Here is an 18,274-nt window from a genome sequence, read left to right as displayed (position 1 = left end):
TACACTGGACAAGGGTTCTTGCTTCATGGGTCCCATCTGTCAATTACAGCGACATTCAATGATTTGTCACATACAGAAAAACGATGGCTATGACACCAACCTCGACAGATAAGTCCTTCATGGTGTCAAAGTGATGAATAAGTCAGTGATCCATACAAACATCCAAATACTTTAGAGTGGTTTCTATTTATTTACTATAGCCTTTTGCCCAATAGAAATCCTTTTAGACAGTAGTTTAAATGTCTAATTCCTCCAATAAAAAATTTTAAAAAACACTCTCACCCATCACTCTTTTTGATCTAATTATGCACTTATCCCTGGATGGAAGCACAAGAAATAGTTCACAGATAATGTGTACTGATAAAGATCGGTGAAACTTATCAAGTAATCCATACCCAAAGGAACCCTGGCAGCACTTGCGTCAGGGTTAATCCAGAAGGAAAGCCATGAAAGGACTACGATGAGCAGCGTAGGGGCATAAACACCCATCATGTAGAAGCCAACCTGTCGCCTTAGGGTGAAGATAACCTCTACACAAGTGTAGTACCCTGCATGACAATGGAAACAATGGTCACATATCAAAACATGATTTCATCAAAACATAGCTAAGGTAGTTAAGTAGGCATGTGCTTGATGGCACTGGCAGTGCCTTCATGCACATGATTTATGTGTCCCAATTCAGAGAAATGGCACTATATGAAGCCCATGCTCCACCTTACCTTTTCCCATAAAGCATAATTAATTAGAGACAATAGCCAGCAGTAGTTTTAAGATCAATAAGAAAAAATAAAATGTTACGTATTGGTTGAAATGTGGTCTTCAGAGCATCCAGTCCCTTAACTGAAACAGAGCAGGTGAGAGAACTGGCACTTCACTGAACGGTCTATAAAAGCCACATTAGGCATTAGGAGGTAAGGTAAGTTCTTTATGCACTCTACTTCGTCCTTTGGCCAAAGAGAAAAGCAAACTGCAGTGGTGTGCATCATTTGTCATGGAGAAAGCAAAAAGAGAAGACAACAGCCAATAGGCTTTAATATAATTTCACATAACTTTGTTAAAGCTGAGACTTATTTGAGCACTCAAGGTTGCACATCAGAAAATACTGCTTCCTACTGTGAATGTGCCAAATGTGTAGGATGTCTGAACCTGCCCCAAATCCTTTGAGTTATTACTGTTAGAATTGGCACTTCCATTTTCTCTTTTTTTTAAGTGATTTTGCTTGAAAGTACTATATACATTCCTACTAATAACTTATCTATTTTTCAATCACTCATTCCTGTTGGAAGTAAAGCCATCATTAGTAAGCCTGAGGAATAAGAATCCATAAGATTCAGACCTTTTCCAGGAGCCTTTTGTTTCTGAATATAGAGCCTAGTTAGTCGGTCTAATGGGATGGTAGAGTGGGTGGGCTGAAGTAATATTTAACTAGCTCAGGGATCTCTGGAGCTTTTATACAGCATATAAGGGCCGCCTGTGTCGCCAAGCAGGCTTGAACCAGTCGTAGACAGAGGTGATCTTTGTGTCTGGCCAGGTAGCCATGGCAACCAGTTAAAAGCCTGACTCATCGCCAGCAGTGTGCCTCCCCAAGTGTGAGAGCATTGAGGTCATACCAGCTCTGTTGGCTGATAGAGATTTTTCCATTTCATTGTGAATTCATTTTGTACTCACATAAGTCTGCATGCGTGTATACCACAGTACCATTACCTTTTTCTTTTTTGCAGTTTTACTTCTTTTATTACAGGATTAGTTATTATTCTTAGTTCGGCAAGCAGCCTGGAAAATGGCAACTTTTACAAGCTGTCTGCTACCCTTCACTGGTATTTAGACACATTTAAAAAAGAAAAAACCTCTTAGCAACAATATTCAGTAAGGACCACATAATTGTATATAAGGGTACTGAGGCCTGTAATGCAATTCAATATTTAGGACCAAGAAGGATAACCCAGTAGGTGGTTCACTTCTGGCAGGGCACACTGTCATGATAACTGATGCTGCACACCTAATTTGCTAGCTTCAAACACAGTTCAAGACAGCAGATAAAAACATAAAATCACCACCTGGGGATAAATCTGATTTTTAGAAATAATAAACAATTTTATTATTTCCTATTTATATAGTAAATAGCTTTTTTTTTTTTTTTTATTCTTCTCATGACAAATGGGAACAAACAGATCTTATCCTGTGTAGTCCTTGTTGTACATTTGGCCATTTGATGATAACATCAGAATTTTTGGTAAAACATACTTAGAAAAAACTTGGTTAACTTCCTTAAGAAACCACCTTCGTGTGATTGTTTAAAATAATAGGCTGTAATGGACATACTGAAGCCAAATAATTAAAAGATATTCTTGGAAAACTGAATGTTACCACTGTTATTTTTACTATACTCAGTGCACAACCTATTAGCTACACCTTGTTAGTACTACATTCACCCCACTTTGGCCTTTACAACTGCCTTAAATCTTCATAGCAGAGATTTCTCAAAATCCTGTAAACATTCTTCAGAGATTACTTTTATTCTTATTGTACAAACGGATGAGATTTTCATGGTAAAGTGAAAAATAGATCCAGGACAGAAAAAGCTGCATTATGCTGGTCATACAACTTCAGCTTTTTGCAAGAGTCTGCACAGACAGCATGCCAATGCTAAGCTAGCCCCATAGCATACGGTACTAAGAGAAGAGTCATCTGTGTCCTAGTTTGAACAGCGACTTGTGTTGGTGTGTTGGGCCCAGGGATCACATTCACATAAAAAATTAACTACATTTCAATGGGTTTTTTTGTTTGTTTTTTCTATCTTTACATTTTATTTAACCATGAGCAAAACCTTCCCTGTGGTTTGTCTTTTTAAACTCTAAATTACTTTAAACTTGTCAACATTAGGTTTGACTACTGATAACACATCATGAAATAGAAATAATATGAATGAGAGGAGTTTGCACTGTGACAACTCAAAGTCACTCCATGTTTCAAATTACAGCATGTGCTAATATTATTATTTTGTTTACTTTGAGGAGAGTCAGAGTAACCTTTCAGTCACGACTAAGTAAATTTGTAATATTTCTGAATTTGTCCTAAGTTATCTGATACATCTGTCTGCTCAGTGACTGTGATTTTTGGTGGCTTCCCAAGAGGGAGATAGTCAACAGTTAATGGCAGACATATCCATATGACTATACTTTTAGGTTGAGGATAATTTTCTTTAAAAAAAAAATTAATATTGCTTAAAACAATGTTCATAGAAAGTCAGAATTTTAGCGCAGATGCCAGCGCAGGGAAAAAAAGTAATTTAGTAGTTCAATATACCCATTCAGACTTCTACTGTACATTTTTACTGTCAGCTGAGCGTAACTACTTTCTTTGGATGGTCAAAACTTTTTAACTTTCTTATCACTTTATATTGTTTCATAACAATGAAAGTACCTGTGCCTGCATAGTATTTGGTGCAGTTTCCATAAGTAATATCTTCTTGTCGGATATCAAACTGTGGCAGAGCAATAGCATCCATTTGGACAGGGTCTCCTGTCTGCCACATAAACTGCAGGTCATCTGTTGTATAACCAACTGGAAATCAGGAGGGCACAGATACAGAGATAGAAAAACAGTCAAACACAACAGATATATATAGTTTAAGCCCACCGTTACCACCCTTCCAATGAACATAACAGTTCAAATGCATGAAGCCATCCAGAATATGATACATCTCAGCATTCAGGTTTGGCTTTACAGGGTAATGGCTTCAAGTTATGTTGCTTATTTAAGTCTAACCGCTTTGTAAACAAGATGCAGTAAAGACATGTCAAGCTCAATTAGCTATGAGACTCTCACAACAACCCTAAAATATGATGATTTATTCTACTGCACTAAGTGTTCACCACTGGAATTGGCTGCTAAACACAAGCAAAATGCTCTTATTTACCCTAAAACCAACTACTTTACAAAAACAACAACTATATTCCCAACTCATAAATACTGAATGTCTAAAATATCAGCAAGCACATGTGTATACTGATGAGATACTTTAAAGAGTTGTTAATTTAGGAAAACTTACAGCTTTCAAGTTGCATTTTACACCTCTGTGTGTCCATAGGGAATAAGGTCAGATCAAGCGGACAAGAAAGGGTGACGGACAACCTGTCGGAGGAAGAAGATATTTATTTGTTTTCTTTATGGCTGCTTTATTGTATTCATTGCATATATTATTGTATACACTTCACAAGATGAAACTCTAGATTACACTGGAGCCAAGGGTTTAACCCGAAAGGGTTTTTTTTTCTGAGTGATATATTAACATGGAATAAAATGGTACATGCAAACATACAGACAATTCTCTTTGGAGATGAATAAAACCTGGCAGCAATCCCTTTGAAGATTAAGTCTGTACATTCACATTTCTTTTGGTTATCCAGTTTTGTGTTACATGGGGGCCTGGAACCTATTCTACTTGTTGTAAGGTAAAAGGCGGGGTACAAATCTGTTTTCCACTAAATCTTGTGCATGTAAACAGTTTTATCTTTTGAGTTTCCAGTTTTACAGTCTTAATTACTGAAGAAAATATATTAAAATAAAGTAAAGAAGGACAGAAAACACAGGCAAATATTTCCAGTATAGACTAAAATATATCAGAGTGAATTTGCAGTACTTCAGGTCATAGGCACAAATGATCCATGATTAAATACATTGGCAGCACTACAGGTAATAGTTCTATGCAGCTGGGTCAAAAATTATTTAATGTGCTCAGTCTACAGATGTGTCCACAGCTACATAATATAATTTTGCACTTTTATGTAGTCTAATATTGAGAACACTAAGCAGTCATTTGGTTACTATTGAGGTTGATGCTACATTAATTCAGTCTGAAACTATGCCAAATTAGCCAGCTTTTTGTTCAGGGGAGGTTGTTTTGCTCTAAATAGTAGCAAGAGGTGTCTCCTTTTTATTTGACATAAAAGCCATAGTAAAGCCTAAAAAGAACAGTTAGTGTTTTGACATAATATGACAATCTTAATGGTCAATTGTTTCTGTATCCAGGGATACAGCCCTCAAGGCACACACAACCAGGTAATAACTTAGAAGAGGGTATTGATAACTGGTTGAAGTATTGATAAGAAGTGATAAGCCATGATTGTCATGGTTCCCTGTAGTGTGAATGGAAGTGTAGTGAAACTGTGAAGAGACTATTCATGAAGTCAGATGCATCTTGTGAAATGTGTTGGTTTCAGTGTTAAAGCACAACTTTTATTTTGAAGGCCAATGTTCTCCGATTCCAGTTTGTGCCACAATTTTGCAAGTTTTACTACAGGGTGGTGAATTTGCAGATAAGTCAGTTTGTTCCATGGAAAACACAAGTGACCCTGATGATCTGCTGGTGACCAAAGCAGTCACAAAGGGGTATCTTCATTGCAACTGATTTCTCTTAGCAAAATCCAGCAACACCTAAGAACCACTTGCAAACCAGTTAAAGAACACACATTTCTTTCATAGCAAGCAGAGGTTGTCAGGGAATCGCCAGCTTGGGACTGAGGCCTAACATGGTTTACAAATTTCTAAATATTCCACTATGAAGCTGCCATTATGAAGTGATTACTTTTGAAGTCATGTAAGTGTTTACATTCTTTGTTCTATGGCCAATAATAAACTCTAATAGCCTGAAATACAGCTTAATGTATACTGTTTATAGAAAGCTAGATGTAAGGTAACACCCTATTGATCCCTTTCAAATACAAGATTTAATAACTCTAATATCTAGCATATTGGACTTCTTTAGCTAAAAGGCTGTTGAAAAGGCTGTGTCTTCAGTATGGCCGCCCAGCTCCAACAATTGAGTTGTGACTGACTTGACTTCAAGATAGGCAGGGTAACGCTACGCTATCTTTTTTTAAAAATTAGTCTCTAGTTATCAATGCAGGACACAGAACCGACTTTAAGTGCTTTGTAGATGTTTCTAATTAGTACTTAGGCACCAGCCACCGCTTAAGTGCAGTATAAATGGATAACACTCAAACAACCAAATGAGCTCCAGTCTCAATAACTAGATAAGAGAAAACTAGACAGGAAATTTGAATTGCTGTTCCTTCATTCCTTAATTGGAGTCAAATTATTTCAGTTGTTGTATGCTTGTCACCGAATATTTAGAAATGCAAAAAGCCTAACTGCTAGGTAGTAAAACAGAAAGAACACATTTTATATTACTTTCACTAGCTGGGCCCACGTCCTCATTTTAGGTTTGAAAGCGTATTAGTAGATAAAGTTGAATGCCGAGGACGTGAATTGAGCTGGGGTTTTGGGAAGGCCACTGGTGGTGGCTCCCGGACCCAGCAGATCCCCGTGTACTAATTAGAAGTGAAGAAGTTAAAGAATTGAAAAGCGGAGGGAGGGTGAGGAACGTAAACGAGTATTAACAGGTTGTAGAACTGGGGGAAACTACATAGATAAGAATCAGGAGGAGCGTGTTTGGAGGCGCGGCCCCACTCCTGAAATTCTGGTACTTTATCTCCAATTGTTTTAAACTGTAGGGATCACAGGGCTTGACCCCAGATCTAAGTGATAAAACAACCTCATACTTACTTGAAATAAAGATCAGCGAATATGGCAAAAGCATAAATACACCCTGTTTAAGCCATTTAGTAAAAAATATAGAATGCTATATCAATATCATAAGCTATATGTTTTGGTATCATAAATCAATGCTGGTATTGATAAAATATTAGTGAAGATCATTCCTAGACTGTATGAGATCTGTTTGCAGACAGAATCCTTTCTACTTAAAGTTTTTTTTTTCATCAGCTTTAAACTTGAAGATTCATGACTTATGGCCCAAACTAAAATTGAGTGGTACTGTCGAAAGGACTTTTGAATTAAACCAGATACTAAGTCATAGCAAAATTTACAGTAATGCTGCATTTTCCTGGATTATTGCATATCTGATGAAGTGACTATTTTCAACGAATCACATAAGACTGAACGGCATTTCAAGTACACTGATTAAAAACAAGTAAAAAAAAAAGTTAATAAATTACCTCATACTGATTAGGACATCTCCATTACGGAAGATGAAGAGGAGAATATTTTCTTGGGTAACATCATGAAAGTTGGCGCTCTTCTCATTAGCGAAGAACAGGTCGGGTTTCCAGAGACATTTGAACATCTTGGGATCAACAGTGAGAGAATCGGACTTGAAGTCGTCTGGCAGTTTCAGCCTGGGGTCATTCCAGCGCTGCCGCAAGAAGATGTTGACTCTGTAATCCTGTTAAGTGTAACACCAGGCGAGTACAAACACAGTTAATGTTACTTCCATGTAAACTCAACTGGACACAGTTTGGGTGCTTTCACGGTAAATGATGCCCAAAAGGCAAACTCTCTAAATGGAATAAAATAAAGCATATGCTCATCTTTCTGCTAACATTTTCTGAAGCTTTAAGGGGGATGGTACAAAAAGTGCATTTTCTGTGGGAATGAATGAGATGCTTTAACAGGGTAACAAAAACATTTTTAAGCCTCCTAAATATGTTTGAATAATGAATAATAACATATAGATTACTTTAAGTGCAGAGTGACAGTTTACATCTGCAACATAATGCCTTTAAAGCGGTCAACACACAAGAAACTGCACAGTCCAAGGGTCAAATGTTATCAACACAGCAACAGCAAGTACCTCATTAGTGCACATATTAGTAAAATGTCCACATTCTTGATGGTGGGAAAGTATCACTGTGAGCTTTGGGACACATCTCTGTGCACACACTGATGGTGGGCCTCAAGCTGTTCTGGGAGCAGGTGAGCTATTAAGCTGAGGTTGAAGACAGATGGTATGTCAAATACAATGGCTGAAATATCAGCTTTGCATGTGTTCAGTCTTGTGTAGGAAATATGCCTTAAACGTATACTCTCCCCTTCTATTCTTTAGTTTTTATTACCTGAAACTATATTATTATTGACATTTTTGTTATTTGACATGGCAGCTTGTTTAAATCTAAAGTAAAGTCAATGAGAAACCATTAGAATTTTTAATAACTCAATTTTAGCATATGTGCATCTACTGCAGTTTAAAACATGTTAGTATTTATTACAAGGAAAAAAAACTGCCCATGGCCATTACACTTGCAATACATAAATGATGCAATGTCAAAATTATGGAAGCCCATTTCCGCCACTAAAATTTCGAGTAATCTACGTGAATGACGTCATTTCCTTGTTACCCGGAAGCTGAAGCCCTCAGGTAAAAATGCTACAGCTAAGCTACCGGCAATGTCAAAATACAGCAGTTCAAATGACATAAATAGAATATACGTGTTTATAGACTACACAAATCTGCCAAGTTTGGGCCAATAGAAATTCTGATATGATTGTGACATGTTGCGTGTCACTCACTTCTCACATGGTTTGGCACCTAGCTAGCTGGTGAACATAGATATTGTTATTATTATTTCAGCCAGTGCAGAGATGTCAATTAATGCTGAGCAAAAACAGTTAAATTGTAGATTTTAAGGGTTATTTGTGTCTTTTATGTACCCCAAAACAAATTTTAACTTACCTGAGGAATTTTCCACTGTTCATCAGCATTTATACACTCACTTGCCAAATCATTAGGTACATGTGTTAAATTGCCAGTGTAAATATTTTATCTAATGGCAGCAAGTCAGTGCATTTAGGCATGTAGAGTTAGTCAATGAAAAAAACTGCTGAAATTCAAACCAAGGATCACAAAGGCAAAGAAAGGAGATTTAAGTGGTTCTGAGCCTTTCTAGGTTGTTGTGCTGCTCTGAGTATTTGAAAAACTGCTGGATTTGGATTCTCTCACACAACAATCTCTGGGGTTTACAGAGAACAGTCCAAAACATAGAAAATCTCCAATGAGCTGCAGTTCTCTGGGTAAAAATCCAATGTTGATGCCAGAGGTGAGAGGAGAATAAAAAGACTGTTTTAACCTGATAGGGAGGCAAAAGTAACTCAACCACTATTTAATAACCAAAATATGCAAATACTTGGCAGGGTCGGAGGCAGGGTCAGAATTTGGCATAAACAGTTAAGGAGTGGCCCATATGATGCATTATTTTCTTTTGAAAGGGGAATCTTGCAATCAAGCTGTTGATATCTTATTTTATAATATGTCATTTCTATACAACCACATTTTAGACACCTGTGTCAAACTAGTCCTTGAGCTACAACATGAATAGCTTCTGGTGGCTCTTCTCTGTCTGAGAGAGACACGGGCCAATTCCCACACCTTTTCCTTCTCTAAAAACTAGACAAGGAAATATATCTTGCTTCTGGCTCACAATCAAGCTGCCAGTACAACATTCGATTCCAGAGAGATTTAAGAACTTTCTATAACCACTGAGGGAAACTAAAGCTGAGAAGCAGTAAAAAAACATATATAACAACAATTTATTCCATCTCCAAAGAAAATTAGTCATTGTTTTCTAAAGATTATAATCATAATGTGAAAATAGGTATGTTAAATATAGTGAGTGTTTGGTGGAGGGAGGTGTGAATAATGAAAGAAGGTTTCCTGAGATCAGATACCCCACAGAGTGAAAAATTGAGGGTAGAGGTGACCAGCTGTCTCTTCCTCCTTCTGCTAGATTTGTTTCAAACCTTCCTCACTTTCATTCAGTTTATGCCTAGGCTGGGTGTCCAGGGGGAAAAAGGAAGAAAGGAACAAGCTACCCTTTTGAGAGTTGTGCATTTTTCTCTTCCACTTTGTCTTTCTTGGCTCTTGTTCTTGCTTTCTTGATCCTCCCTTTTTGTCTTCGCTGTTATGGTCTCTTTCTTCAGATTATTCTCGCCATTTGCGGTCTTTATTATTCCTTTGCTTTCATCACACTTTGAACCATCACACTTTTTAATTTTATTCCCGCTTCCTCTATCTTATTCTTTTTCACTACTCAATTTCCTCATCCCTGTCTTCCATTATCCGTCTTAATGATCTTTGGCCTCCTACTGTCTGATTTAATCTTCCTTCTCCCATCCATTTCACTTTACCTTTGTCTTTCTCTCTCTCTCTCTCTAACATGGTGTCTGTTTTTCACACTTTCCTTCACTGGTCAAAACTTTTTCCTCGAGGTCTTTGTTTTCCTCAGCTCTTTCTTCCTCATTACCCTTCTTCTTTGTTTGTTTCCTCCTGATGTGTTCATTTTCTTCCACCATCTTTGGGTCCTGTGATTTGTAAGGATTTTCCACTTATCATCCTAAGTGGTCTATAATAGAGTGAAACTCTTGACTGGAGTATTTTATAAGCAAATACACACTACCTATCTGCTGCCAATCTTTTCCCCGTGTGGCAGATTTTCAAGCAGTGCCAGCTCCAGGATATATTATCCAAGACTTTGTTCAGAGTGCCATGACTCATAAAAGTGAGCATGATGGAACACTTAACCCTGCTGAACACTGATCATTCTTGGACATTTGGTTGTTTCAATGGCAATACAGCAAGGTCCATAATTTGTTGGACAAAGACGAAGACATTTGTGTAATTTTGTCTCTGTACATCACCACAGTGTTTCTTAAATATAACAATAAAAATGTGGTTGCCGTGCAGACTTTAAACTTTAATTGAAGGGGGTTTTACAAAAAAATGTTTAGGAACTAAAACCATTTTTTACATAGTTCACAAAAACTAATTGGAAAATTGAGTAACAAGCAGTTTAATGGCCATGTAAGGCCAGTTTCCTTGATATTTTGTGAAAAATGGAGCAACCAAATGAGAGATGTCAAAAAGATAACTCACAACTTAAACTCCTGAATAAGAAGGTCAGATTAGACTTTGCCAGAATTAAAAGCGCCTGCACAGTTTTGACAAAACCTTTGGTTAGATGAAACCAAGACTACGTTTTACCAGAATGATGGGAAGAGAAAAATATAGAGAAGCAACAGCTTACGAGCCAAAGCATACTATATTACCTATCAAACATGGGAAGGCAATTTTATAGCATTGGCATGTATGGCTGCCAGTGGAACCGGGCCAATAGGGCTTACTGATGATATGACTGCTGAGTGAGGTAGCAGGATTAATTTTGAAGTGTACAGCTCTATACTCTTTGCAGAGATTTATTCAAATGCTGTGAAACACAGGGCAAACTCTCACAGTGCAAACTAATCATGAGCCGAAGCACACCACAAAAGAAATGCAAGAATTTTTTAAGGCCAAGCAGTGAAAAAATCTTGGATGGGTAAGTCAATTCCACCATCTCAACCAAACAGATCGCTTTTCTGATATTTAATACAAAGCTAAACGTAACATTTGGTGATGTCAGTGAGCTCTAGACTTCAAGGGAGTCATTGACTGTAAAGGGTTTTCATCAAAATATTCAAAACTAATCTTATATTTAAAATTATGTAAGTAAGCCTCTGAAAATGGGTGGTTAGGTATAAAAATAACTGTAATCCCTCAACAGTTGATGCAAAAAGTCTGTAAAAGCCCTTGAATTAAAGCTCAAAATCTGCATATAAATCACGTTTGATTTTAAATTCACAGTGTTTGTGTACTGAGGCAAAGTTAAGAAAAATCGATGATCAAATAATGTCTCTTTGTCAAAATAATGATGGACCTAACTTTAGGTTCTGTAACTAAAATAGGATCAGTTATACAACATTAAATAACAGGACATGGAGAAGGACACTGAAATGCATGTTGGCTGCCACACACATAAATAATGCTAAATTTCTGAAAGAAGGTCATATACATATTACATGTGTCAGCCTTAGAACAACTATAAATTTTACATTTTTATTAATCAACTTTCCATTTGAGTAAAAATGTGATTGTACTTATATGGGAAATAAAGTCAAATTTATCTCACAAAAATGATTTATGAGTGACAATGTGACAAATCATACTAACGCTAAGTGGGAAGAAGGTTTGTTTTTTGTAATAAAGACATCCTGGATTAATTTCTGTAAAACACACATGGAAGAATAAAATAAAACTGTTGATTTTGGTAATTTGTGACATTACACTGCTGAATGATTGGATGTATCACACCAGGTGAACCAGACTTATTAGAAAGTGGAAATTTCCATTTATTGCTTTCTAAGTGATCAAGAGTCAACCCAGCTTCGTCCTTGAGTTTAATCTAGTAATTAGTATTCAAACTGCATTTCTTGATCAGCAATTAAGCCATCAGATAAATGAGGCATGCAAACCCCAGTCTTCATAATGATTCACTGCTAAATGATCTAATACCATCTAGAAAACATGCTCTTGAATTCTCCCTAAAACTTGTTGGCCAAAGCAGTTTTCAGCTCTCATTCACTGCTTCTGATTGGCAGAAGTATTGATTGCCAATACTGTCAAGCTGCAGCAGCAAGTCCTTACCATGGTTGTTTCTTGGATTGAGCCAAAGCTGTTGATGAAAATGTTCACTCTATCCTCCACAGGAATTCCTGGATTTAGAAAGAGAGAGAAAATTGTAATTTTGAAAACTGTATTCCCTGTGTCTAATAACTGCTTCGCCCATGTCTCAAAGCAAAGCAGTTATCAAGTACTGCGCCTGCAGTTTACAATACATTTGTTCTGTAAATCCCTGTAAATGCATTCCTAAACCATACATATTGTACCTAGTGATTTAATTGATTATATTAATGGTCAGGTTTTGTGAAAGGCCCAGCATTGCAAAATAATAAAAATCCCTTCTCAAAATCATCCCATCTTCTTGCCAAGCTCACGCTGTAAACATTTACTGTATATTGGCACCCCTCCCCACTCAGCCTTTTGCATAAACTAATAAAACTGTTGATGAATGCAGACTGCTCACCCTGCTTTGAATAAATTATTTCCTTTGATCTGTTTATTTGAGGCTCACAAGTTTCACTGGATAAATTCTACCATGCAGGTCACAAAATTAATGCACAAGTTATGGCGTGTTATAGAGCTCACATCTTTGTTGCATTAATGTAACAAATCAAACATTAACTTGAATTAATATTCAAAGGTAATGCTGCTATTACTATATTCTATTATTCTATAGGGCCCATAAAAGCAGCTTGCCATGTTACAGTGAAGTAATGCATAAGGCATAGTTTAGTTCTTAATTTGGGAGATTATGATATGGATGCTAATGGATGAGGATTTCAGGCCACCCTGAAATGGAGAGCAGATGTTTGGCTGCTGGACCAGTCGGAGGGAGTGAGGGAGAATGCTAAGTCGGCTCACTACACATCAAACATTAAGTCCCAGATACAGCTCCTGGTGCCAAGTGCCAGAGCAAGGAAACTACAGATCCACCTGAAGACTGGGGAGACGATCAGTCAGACAAAGAGGCCACCAGCCACCTCTTTGTTATTTTCATGGCTGTTTCTGTGAGACAAACATAGTACTCCCAGCAGTGTGGTGTGTACAGTACACTATAAACACTGACGATGGATGGTTTTTGGGCTTTGAAAAATGAAAAATGAAAAAGAAATGACTGTACAAAGGTAACAGATGAGGCATGCTTCCACTTCAAAATCAAATTTTTACTTGTGCATTTGTCTGTAAGCTAGCTTTAGCAATTTTGATTAATCTGATTCCTAACCTATGGTCCTATGCACGAGTGTCTATTAAAATCTGTCCATGCAGCAGTATCGGCAAGAAGTCAACCCAGGAACACAAGCCTTCTGTAACTGTTTAAGCACAAGTTACATTTGCAAGGGAATGCATTTTGATTAATGCCTCCACATTCCTACCTCCAGCATTAAACTCTTAGAAGAAATCTGGAGGTACACATGCACGTGTTTCTTTAATTAGCATGACAGCACTGCAGCTAGAATGTAAATTAAAAACGAGACAGAAACAGATAAAGAGCAGAAAACCTGCCTTTGAAGTTGGGCCTTATTCTGGGATCATAGGTGATCAGTAACCTGTTCAAGATGTTGCTGGTTGAATTTGCAGGGACCCGGGCCAGATCCTCAGATGACAGCTGTCTGCAAATAAAAAGACAGAGAGAGAACTTGAGGCACGATTACATTAGCAGGTCAAATTCCTGGCAGATGAACAGACAAAGTGCACAGTGCACTCACTTCTACTCTGTATACTCTTTGATTAAACTATAACCTGGGAGAGCTACCAGTCTGGGATTAAATTGGCTTTTAAGATTTGGACCACCAAGGAACTGTTAGACTGAGACAATGTTTAGAAATGAAATGTGCTGCTATTATGGGATGTTTCCAGATTATGACCGAGGAAGTTGACAAGATCCCTTGGGCTAATGGAAGACTCTTCTCAACATGCTGAATTTTGAAATATTTGCAGTGTTCATCATCTCAACATGTTTTCATACAAATATATGTTATTGAGCAGTAAACACAGGGCAGTTTAAGTTGTACTGACATTTAATCATCCATAAATAAAACATGTGGGTATGTGAAAAATTCTAAAGGATGCAAAAATATTTCATTTTAAAATCATTCAAGGGTTTTTTAAGATAAATGAGTGAAACGCTTGATCAAAGCACATATTATACTATCTTTATAAAAACAGCACTAGTTCAGTAAGCAAGCCAATAAGTAACCCACTGAAATGATTTTCCCCTGAATGAATCAATCTGCCGCACAGGTGACAAGTATAAACGACTTGTCAAGACAAATAATCTGTTTTTGTGCTATGTAGTTCTTTTTGTTTAAGTCTACTTCAAATGTTCCTACAAAATTGAAAAAACTTAACAGTGCTTGGTAAAAATATCACCAACAACATGACGACAATCAGTCAAACATCATTTGTTTTCATGTGCTTGACTAATGAGAAAAGTGGGACAGAGAGAAAAGGACGAGGAGGGGATCTGGCAAGAGAGAAAGAGGAAACAAAAATCCTCCTCCTGGGTGGCAATGAATGCTTCTGCCAAAGAATTCCCCCTTCTCAATACATATTATTATGTAAACCTTATCATGCACTGAGGATGGGCTAAAGTGCTACACAAGAATGCTGCGCAGTGTGTATATGTTCAGCGGTTCCCCTGATCAAAGTAAAACCCAATTCCCATCCGCTAAACCGCTTTTTTTCCTCCTCTTTTTTTAAGAGACCTTCCTGACAATCTCAAGCACAAGAGCTAAACTGGAACCAAGTGCTTTAGTTGATCCGCAAAGGCATCTGCAGCATTAAACACAAAGCATGTCATACAGCTTCCACTTGCCAATTTTCTACATCAAACAGTTTATCCCACATTTCAAGACTTCATTGTAGAGACATTTGTTACCATTTAAGGAAGAAGATAGGGCAGCTCTACATTACACTTAACTCAGCGTGCAGGACACAATTACGTTACATTCCTTTTGTGATCTACAGTATTTGAATCTATAGTTTAAACCATAACCTGAGAATCACCTTTTGGCATGCACTGAAGAGGCAATGACAACCTGAGATCTATTTATGTGTATGGTGGAGAGACTGGGAAGTAAGATCCATCAGGTGTAAAATAGACAAAGTCCGCCATGCTTCAGCTCCATGCTGAACTGACAACATTGGTCAGGGTTTTTCCTACAAAGGGTAATTGTTGTCCACCCCTAAGATGTTTTACACCCAAATAGAAAAAAAGGCACTGTAATAGCCATTCATCCATTTTCTTAACTGCCTAGCCTAATTACAGTCATTGAGGTGGGAGCACCTGGTGAAAACCCACACAGGCACAGGAGAACATTAAAACTCCAAGTCCTGGCCAGCAGTTTCAAACCCAGAACCGTCTAGCTTTGAGCTGCTGGTGCTATTCAATGCACCTTCATAATATGATTTTTCAAACCTACGTTCCTAATTGTTCTGCTGTTAGGATAACAACCATTTTACTATCTGTACCCACATACTCATTTTAGGTTTGGCAACATTTTTAGTAGATAAAGGCAGATGGCTTAAACATGAATTGAGATGCGGTATTCAGCTAATTTATCTCCAATTTATTTACCAAATGGTCAGAAATATGCTTCAGAACTAAAATAAATAAAGGCAAGTTTGTGTTTTTAATAGATTTAATAGACCAACACTATAATATATGTATATAGAAAATGTTTTATATGAGGTATAGCCTCCTCTACAAAGGACAGTAGTTCCGCATCTGTCTATTGGCTCCACAAGTGTCCCGATCTGCTGAGGAACTGCTCTCCATTCCTAGATGAGTGCACCATACATTTTGTAATGGTCACTGGCCATGGCTACCTCAGATGAACATGTTGACTAAGTCCTTCCTGACCATTTTCAGTGGAGAAAAATCATATAAATGGTATCCAAGGAAGTCTCTGCATACGCTCCTGATCCAAAAAGTAGAGGCGGGCACTGTCCTGACAAACTGTGCCTGCCTCAGCACAGAGCAGGGTGTTTCCATAAGAATCTCTGACTAGTCAAATTTCCACCAAGAACAGTTAGATCCGAAGACGCTCTCATGGACATGTAAGGCTGAAGAAACATCATTAGCAAGAGCTAATGCTGATTGACTGAAACCAATCAAGCAGAACCAAATTCTACTCATAGAAAATGTTTAGGTTTTCTAAGAGATTAAAATGAATGGATTTAAAACAGAGATTGGAAACAAATTTCACAACAACAAAACTTACTTCTTTATTCGACTTGTATACAAGAAAAACGTTTGCATTACTGTGTATAGAGCCATCAAGCTAACATGCCTAGTCAATACGCCAGAGGCCAATATGACACAGCACGATGTTGTTTATTCCACACGGTACTTACGATGGACAGTAAACATGCTTCCCTTTCTTCTTTCCTTTCTTTGCTCCTTTTTCTTTGGCAAATCCTCCGTCTAAGCAAAGAAAGAGAACTAGGAGAATAATGGCGAACTTCCTTGTGCCCATTCTGAACCTGTGTAAAAGAAAAATAATAATAATAAAAATTGTGAATAAAATGAACATATAAAATAAAAATGGAGGGACAAGAACAAAAGAAATGATTTGAAATTGTGAATCCAATGATTTTTTTTTTTTACATTCCACAAATTCAGCTGTTATGTGACAGTAATTCTATGGCTTCCTTGTTGGCTAGAGCTTAAAGCTTCAGAGCTTGTTGTTTCCTGAACACTGCAACTTTGCCCCTTACTCTTTTTAACATCATCGATTCATATTTCCTCTAGATGCATGTCACATACAGTAAATGTCTGAAATACAGAAGAATCAGTCTGACAAGGTTTAATAAAGCAGAGCAAGTTCAAGCATAAATTCAATCACTGAAGCATTGCACCTGAATAACAATGGTCATTGAAGACTCGTCAGCTGAATGTGACCTTTAAAGGATAGCTGAAATAAATATCGCCTACAATATCCTTCAGTTTAGTCCAGAACTTACATCAAAAAGGCTCAATAGGACTTTTTTCTAAATGTATTTTTTAGATTTCAACAATCATGTTTAGATTTCTAACCCTTGGAGTGTTATGACCAACACTCCCTGTTGGTCAGTCATTTCTTACAACATAATACTAAAGTGAAGGCGACTAACAGATAATATGGTCCTGTGTATTTACAGTAACAAAACTATACAAATGCACACTTACACAAACACACAGAGCATTTTTGCATTTCTTGATGGAGGCCATTAATCACCTTGCAACCACAGTACCTGTGTGATTCATTGTCCATCTAGAAGTGTTGCCCTTTCATTGCATTGGGATACTGAGACCAACAGCAAGGCAGAAACACCAGCTTACAAACACACACTCATCCAAACATATATCTTGTGTATTAACTGAGGCCGTCTAGACAGAAATACTCTCTGTCTGTCTCTCTCTCCTTGTCTCACTGCTCTGACCCAGCAACTCCCTGTCTACTCCTTGCCTTCACATCGATCAACATCTTTCTCAACAGAAATCCTTTCCTGAGTGCACTGTGAACTGTACAGAGTGCAATGCCTTTTGGCTCCATGCAAACAAGTTGCCCAAACAAAGACAACATTGGTTTATCGATTTGGAAAATTCCTGAAAACCAGAGGGCTGGATACTACTCGCCTGGCCAGCATAATGTCAAAGCTAATCCACACGTCTCAGATGGCAACAGCTGGAGCAGTGTCAAATGTTGGACTTCACAACTCAACCACATTTCTGAGAAACAATTTCTTATGCAACCTACAAATTCTCTATGCAATCTTCCCCTTTGCGTTTCTGTAGGTGAAATCTCAGCTTCTTTCCACATTCTACCTGATAAGGAGAAGGATGAAGCAGAGGCAGGTATACAACTAGTATGCATTGCACTGTAGCGAATAAAAGAGTCTGAATACCAAATAAGACATATTTGAAATTCTTGATAGTGCTGAACATTATCGCACTGGTTCATAATATTTGTTGGGATTGTGAAAGCTTAATCCTTATGC

At 37.5% G+C, this 18,274-nt stretch overlaps 1 protein-coding gene across 1 annotated transcript in view; it reads right to left on the bottom strand.

Annotated features, from left to right (window-relative positions):
* glrbb (glycine receptor, beta b) overlaps positions 1–16,772 on the bottom strand; it is a 25,185-nt gene extending 8,413 nt beyond the window's left edge. The window contains exons 1-7 of the mRNA XM_005726492.1: positions 16,649–16,772; positions 13,796–13,902; positions 12,317–12,384; positions 7,020–7,246; positions 4,052–4,134; positions 3,424–3,564; positions 396–548 (exon numbers count right to left, since the gene is read on the bottom strand). Coding sequence (XP_005726549.1) covers positions 396–548; positions 3,424–3,564; positions 4,052–4,134; positions 7,020–7,246; positions 12,317–12,384; positions 13,796–13,902; positions 16,649–16,770 — 901 coding nt within the window. The 5' untranslated portion in view covers positions 16,771–16,772. The remainder of the gene's footprint in view (positions 1–395; positions 549–3,423; positions 3,565–4,051; positions 4,135–7,019; positions 7,247–12,316; positions 12,385–13,795; positions 13,903–16,648) is intronic.
* Between the last annotated feature and the right edge of the window lie 1,502 nt (positions 16,773–18,274).

Source organism: Pundamilia nyererei, unplaced genomic scaffold, assembly GCF_000239375.1.
Source record: "Pundamilia nyererei isolate P.nyererei 1_Seehausen unplaced genomic scaffold, PunNye1.0 scaffold00020, whole genome shotgun sequence".
Lineage (NCBI taxonomy): Eukaryota > Metazoa > Chordata > Actinopteri > Cichliformes > Cichlidae > Pundamilia > Pundamilia nyererei.
Note: the sequence above shows the minus strand (reverse complement) of the source record. Positions and strands in the feature narration are given on the sequence as shown.